Source organism: Henckelia pumila, chromosome 3, assembly GCF_033568475.1.
Source record: "Henckelia pumila isolate YLH828 chromosome 3, ASM3356847v2, whole genome shotgun sequence".
Lineage (NCBI taxonomy): Eukaryota > Viridiplantae > Streptophyta > Magnoliopsida > Lamiales > Gesneriaceae > Henckelia > Henckelia pumila.
This window is the reverse complement of record NC_133122.1, coordinates 138467829-138475204: the sequence shown is the minus strand read 5'-3', so window position 1 is coordinate 138475204 and position 7376 is coordinate 138467829. Positions and strand designations below refer to the sequence as shown.

Sequence of the window (7376 nt, the reverse complement as noted above, 5' to 3'; positions counted from 1 at the left end):
ATGAGAACTCCCAGCAGACTATCCCTGCGACCTCTGCTGAATGGTAGCCTGAGAACCCGATCCTGAACCAGATCCAGAACCGCCTCCCCCAGACAGTGGACAATCCCTCCGGATATGACCAGTCTCTCCACAACGGAAACAAGCTCCAGAAGCTCTACGACACTTGTCGGATGGATGGTTCTTCCCACAATGATCACACTTGTCCTTCTTACCGTAACGGACAACACCTCCAGAACCAGAGGAATAAGAAGATCCAGACTTCTTGAAAGTTTGGGCACGGGGACCCAAAGAACTAGCAGGCCTCGACTGAGGGAAAGACCTGTTTCGCCGAATGCTGTCCTCCGCCTGGTGACAACGGCTCACCAAACCCTCGTAGGACATGTCGTCACCAACCGCCACATGGTCATGGATCTCAGGGTTAAGGCCCTGAAGGAACAGATTATACTTCATCTCTGAGCTATCAGCAATCTCGGGGCAATAGGATAGCAGATCAAAGAACCTCTGCTGATACTCATCGATAGACATGGCTCCCTGTCGCAGACTCAATAGCTCGCTCGCCTTCGACTGTCGGAGTGCAGGATGAAAATACCGCTTTTGGAAAGCTGTGCGGAACTCGGCCCAGGTGGCCACTCCTCTCGCCGCAACAAAAGGTGCAGAAGTAAACCTCCACCACCTGCGCGCACGCCCATCCAGAAGATAGCCAAGGGTCTCCACCTTCTGCTCCTCGGTGCATTGGAAAGTTTGAAAAGTCGTCTCCATGCGGTCTAACCAGTTTTCCGCATCTTCCGGAGACTCTCCTCCAACTAAGGGCTTAGGACCCATAGCTAAGAATCAACGCACAGTGAAACGCTCGTCGTCATGATGACGATGATGCCGTTCTCGACGAGGCTCCCGGTCGGCATCACCCCAACGCCCACCAACACTGCCATGTGAACTCCGGTTGTCACGATTTGACATCTACAAAAATACCTCAAGATGAGACTAAATCCCAAGAATTCTTTTGCATGCTCTGATACCATAAATGTAGTGATCCCTACCCGGATCACCTACTAAACAGACACTTATGCATGCAATTAACTTAATTAAACAGATATCAAAATAAAACTGCGGAAACCATAAACGTTATACAATCCCAAGAAAAGAAATCTGTAAATTATCCAATAATTTACAACCAAATCGAATAGCTGTAAAAACCCAACACAACAGTAATAAAACCTAGACGAAGCTCCAGCTGGCCAACCACTGACTAGCCCCTCCTGGATCCACCCTCCTCGTCCAATCGCAAACCTGCCCCATAGAATAGGGTGTCCAGAAAATACAGAGTACGAGACGTGAGCATAAAAAGCTCAGTGCGAGAGTATGAGTATACATGCATGCAAGTGAACTCCCTATAGACTCGAGGTCAAGGATCAGATAACAGAGACAGACCGGGCCCTGGTATGTAGCACGCTGTGCCGTCGCTTCAGGAGGTGGCTCCCATACCGAGATAACCGTGGATACGCCGGACCCAAATCGATGGAAGTCCATCCACTAGCAGGATAGGGTACAACCCTACTAACAGACATATCGAAAGAGATACAGCAAGATGCAAATGAATGCAGCATAATATCATGGCATATAAATCATGCAGTCACATAATACATGCATACTCAGTCAGGATATCTCGAACAGTACTTTCGTACCTCAAAACAGTGCAAGCTCTACCCACTCTAGGTCCACGCCTATAGTCTGCTCTACACTGCCAAATGATACTACTATCAATAAAGTGCTCTAAAAGCCTTAACTAAGCTATTGCATACTCCTAAATATTTATAGGAAGCAAAAGCTATACCTTCGTCCGTCGTTAGCCCTTTGATGTCGGTGCCTTCAGGACTTGGGCACAACTCCTCTACGACTACCGAACGCCTCGCCGACCTCCGGACCAAGCCTAAGAAGACTAGAACAGCTCCAAAAGGACTAGAATGGAAAGGAGAACTCGGAATTGGCAAATGAAAGTGAAGCCTCGGCCTTCTATTTATAGACAACGATCGGAACTTTCGATCCTTGATCGGAACGTCCGAACCTCGATCGGAATGTCCGATCCTGCCATCGGAGCTTCCGAAGATCCTGATCTGCCACGTGTCAAAATATCACTTGTTGACTCCGGATAGGGGTGATCGGAGCTTCCGGTCCTGATCGGAGCTTCCGATCTTGCCACACGTCATGCCTGATGTAATATCGATCGGAGCTTCCGATCCTGTTCGGAGCTTCCGATCCTGATCGGAGCTTCCGAACTCTACCCAAGTAATTATGATTAATTCCTTAATTACTGATTTTGGTTACGGGCTACTACAACATCTCCTATGGACAAATGATCATTATTTGCTCATATTTCTTGGAATGCTTCCCGAATCCATTTTGGTAGTGGAAGCCTAGTGAAGTTGTATAAACTGATGCTAAAGCCCCAAATTCATACCATAGCTTTACATCCTTAGGATTGACATTGTTTTTTAGCCAAACCCTTGGATATATTATTGCAACATCAATCCTGCTAGTAGTCGGGTTGATTTCACTTTACTTAATTTCTCTCATCTTTGTTGATAAACCTGAAATGGAGAAATGACAATTATATTAGTATCAATCTTAGATTTGTCATTGTCTGTGTTGGGCCTAAAATTGATCTCTTCCTCTTTTACCCCAGAGGCGGAGGGTTGACTTGATGAGTTATCCTCATCAATTTTTGCTTTATCTAGATCATCAAAAGCTAATGATAGATTAGCACTTGTTTCTTGAGTATTAAAATCCTCAACATATTGTTTTACAACCGGTGACTGTATTTTTTGTTCTTGTAAAACCAATGATTTTAGCATTTCTTGTTTCTGAGAAACCAATGATTTTTCTATGGCACGCATAATTGGCCCTTGGATAGCAACCCATAATTGAGTTTGAGCTTGCAGACATCCTGTGATTCGATTGGACACTTTGATCCATCAGCTTGTTGTAATATTCCCGCCATATCGGCACTTATGACAAGCTGTTTGAACTCGGTTTGAAGCAATCCAAGGTGTTCCCTGACATGCCTCTGCATTTTCATGTTAGAATCCACGTCACTGCCTTCCATCTCTTGTTAAAAATTCTGCAAGAATATTTTCATGAGATTTAATAATAACAATATCAAAAATATAATTTTGACATAATGCTTGTCTTCTTAATAACCTAGCTTTCTCAGGTTTAGATTAAATCTTAATCCTTAGGAAAGCTTTTACCTGGGTGTTATCAACCTTCAAAGTTTAGCCAGTAAAAAGAATGGCCATTTTTTAACAGGAAACGAGAGCAAGTATCCAACACTTGAACACTCAGGTGGGGCAGTTGGCAACTGCCATTAACAGGTTGGAGGCACAAAATTCAAGCAGTTTACCATCATAGACAGTGGTGAATCCAAAGGAGAATGTGAGTGCAATCACCTTGAGGAGTGGAAGAGAGTTGAAGGTCTATGAGGAAGAGGTACAAACACCAGTACATAATGAAGATGTGCATGAATCTAAGGTAGAGGAAGATAGATAGTTCAAAAGGACGCACCAAGAGGTAAGTTTCCTCCCCTTTCTGAGTATAAACCGGTAGTCCCTTTTCCCTTAGCATTGAAAGAGTCTAGGAGGGATGAAGGAATTAAGGGGATGTATGAAATTTTTTGTATATGTGAGGTAAATATCCCTTTGTTAGATGCTATCAAACAAGTACCTCGTTATGCTAAATTTTTGAAAGAATTGTTTACTGTGAAGAGAAAACAAAAATTGAAAGGGTGTCAAGAAAGTTGAATTCGGAGAACAGGTCTCTGCTATAATTCAAAGAAAGGTACCTACAACATAAACTTCTCCCATGAATAGATACCATGGAATTATCATGACCCTAGAAAAGGGATACTGCATCTTAGTTCTTAGCATATTGCTCAGGAATCAACTTCGCTAGGATTTCCCCAGGTCACCCTTCAACTCTAAGAAAACCAGAATGCAAATACTCAGACCCTGAATTTCAAAACAAAATTATTCAAGAAGAACTTGAGTATATATACTCAAGTCCAAAGATGAAGCATTCTCAAAGTTCAAGGATTGGCTAGTCTCTGTGGAAAACAAGATGGACAAAAAACACAAACATCTAAGAACTGATAATGGACTTGAGTTTGTATCTGAAAAGTTTAACAAGCTCTGCAGAGACAATGGCATAACAAGGCATAAGACAGTACCTGGTGATAAGTGTATTTTGTATGCATATTTTAGGTATAATTATGCTGTTAATTTGCATGCATTTGTGCTGTGGTACTTACGTTTTTGTGTGTTCTAACTTTTAATCATATTTCATGCATTGTGTCTTCATATCATCTCCCTTGGTTTATTTGCAGAAAAGTTGGAAAAATAGAAGAAAAAGTTGAAAATCGAGACAGAAGAGGTCTCGCTCGAGCGCATGTTCATGCGCCCAAGCGAGCATTGCTAAAGAAGAAAAATTTCCAGAGAAAGTCTCGCTCGAGCGCGGATTCATGCATCCGAGCGAGAAAAGCGGAAAAAGAAAATCCTCAGATAGAGTATTTCTCGCTCGAGCACGCATTCATGTGCTCGAGCGAGAAAGACGTGCATAGTTTGTACTTTTGGAAATTCTTGCTTGAGTTGGATACTATCTTTTGAAGATCTTTGGGCATATAAATAGCTTTCTTAACATCAGATGAAGGGTTCTGGACGTGTTTGAGTGGCAAGGAGGCGGCTACAATCATCAATCTCGTTCTATTCTTCTTTTTTTCTTTTTATTTTTGATTTTTGGTTCATGTTTTGGATTGAAGAATTTGTTTGTGAATTATGCTAAACTTTGAGTAGTCGTTTTATTTCGATCAAGGCCACGTGATTGGGTCGAATAAGTTCATGTAGAAAACTTGATTTATATTTGTAATTTTTTAGATTGAGTTTTATATTATTGATTTTTGGATTTAAATTTATCTTGTGAATGATCTGGCTAGTTGTTTGCATGCATGTTAATCAATTCCAAGTCGACAGAGGAAAAATTGATTTAGATCACTTCATTAATCAACACGAGGTTAAATTGACTAGAAATAGTGTTCGATTTTATTGTGCGATTTTAGGTGCAAACTGAGTTCTCACAATTCTAAATGCATTCGAAGTTGATTTGAATTATGAAAGATTGATCCGTCAACATTTGAATAGGTTTAATTGTTATAGAAATAGACCTTTAAACAAGTTAGCAGAATTCACCGTTATTTAAGATTTAAGTCCGAGTTCCAAATTGGCATCTTGTTACATAACTTGTTAGGTACCTACGTTTGTCCTTGATCGGATTTCTCTCATATTTGAATTCATCTTTAAAATTCTTGCTGCATTTTATATTAATTTACTTTATTTTCAAATTTATTTCTTAGTTAAAAATCTGAAATCACTTTTATTCGCTAGTATAGATTAAGTAGAAATAATTACATTTGGTAATTTCAAAAATAACGGTCCCTGAGGGTTCGACATTTGGATTTTACTCTTTATACTATTACTTGACCTGGTACGCTTGCCAGTAGATGTTTATCACACCGATTTTAGCGGTCACCTGGCAATCCATAGCAAAATGGAATTGCTGAACGCATGAACATGACACTAATGGAAAGAGTGAGGTGCATGATACTCAGTGTTGGTCTCCCTAAGTATTTTTTGGGTGAAGCCATATCAACTACTTGTTATCTGATAAATCAGTGTACATCAAGTGCTCTCAACTTTAAAACACCTATAGAAAAATGGAGAGGCATTCCTGCAGAATACAAACAACTAAGAGTGTTTGGTTGTTTGGCATATGCTCATGTCAAACAAGGAAATCTTGATCCAAAAGCTATGAGGTGCATCTTTGTTGGATACCCTAATGGACAGAAGGGCTACAAAGTATGGAATTTGGAATCCTCAGGACCAAGGTGCTTTGTCACAAGGGATATCACCTTTGATGAAACCAAGATGGGCTACAATTCGAAGGAAAAAATGCCTGAACTGAGGAGTGTTATAAGCATTGAATCACAGGTTGAGGTGGAGCATTGGATGAACTCTGAACAAGATATAGGTGAACATGTTACAAAATGATCTAATCCTGATCAAGACAGGGACCCTGATGATACTAGCTCTTACATGCTTGCAAGGGACAGACAGAGGAAAGAAATAAGACTGCCTAAACGATATATAAAAGATGACTTAGTCTCATTTGCATTAAACACTACTGCTCAAGTGGATTCCTTGGAACCTACCACATACAAGGAAGCTGTCACTTGTAAACAAAAGGAAAATTGGCATGAAGCTATGAATGAAGAGTATAAATCTTTGATGAAGAACCAGACATGGAAGTTAGTGACAATGTAGTGATCCAACCCGGATCCACTACCTAATCAGAGTTTAGAGCATAATTAAGCATGCATTAAATAAATCACTGCGGAAGACTTAAATAAAAGCAGATCGGCAGAATACAACCGACTAAAAAAAATCGATTATACAACCCAATCGAATAAACTTAAATAAAAACCTAAAGCTAATCCTGCTGTCTTCACTGATCGCTGGCCTCACCAAGCTCCTGGTGCTCGATCCTGCACCTACACCTGCCCCGTCGAATGTGGTGTCCAGATATATAGAAAATATTGGACGTGAGCTACTATGCTCAGTACGGAAGCAATGATATATAAAATATATGAAACACATAAATGACTTTAAAACAAGAGTAAAATAGTCTACTCAGGGGCGCAATGAATATGCAGGGCCGTACTGGATAGCTAGTCCACGGGACCGCTCCTATATTCACCTATCCACTATAGCGTCTACTCCACTCGCGTGGTCGCTCCTAGTGATATCAAAACCAGGGGCTGAGTGTCCCCAGACACGAATCCATAAGGAGTAACTCATCCATTGGAAACTGTCATGACTCACATCATACCAGATGCAGTCCAGTGTAAAAATCATGCATGTGCTAAAGCCATAAAAAAATTGGAAACACATAGCACATACTCATGAAACACATATATCATATATCATGCTGGCCATCTCAGTCAGTACATACGTACTTTTTCTAAAGGCAGTCCTAATAGTCTCACTCTAGGTTCCAAGCCTATCATCAGCTCTACAATGCAAATACATATGCATCATTAAATAAGCTCTAAAAGCCTTAAATAATCCATTGCATACTCCTAAATAATTTAAGGAGACCATAGCTATACTTGTGTCCATCGTCAGCCAACTGATGGCTACTATCTCGCAAACTAGGGGCACACCCCTGCTGCAGCTCCATAGCCTCGAGCACGGCTCTGCTACACGAGCACTGCTCCGCTACTATGTCAGACACTGTTTTACTATTCTAAAATATATTCCCTAATCCAACTCTAA

The 7376-nt window shown here is 40.9% G+C and overlaps 1 protein-coding gene across 1 annotated transcript; it reads left to right on the top strand.

The window, feature by feature from the left end:
• Nucleotides 1–5624: 5624 nt before the first annotated feature.
• Nucleotides 5625–6092, top strand: LOC140889603 (uncharacterized mitochondrial protein AtMg00710-like). Its single transcript, XM_073297321.1, has one exon. The coding sequence runs from the start codon at nt 5625–5627 to the stop codon at nt 6090–6092; it is 468 nt and encodes a 155-aa protein (XP_073153422.1).
• Nucleotides 6093–7376: the final 1284 nt, after the last annotated feature.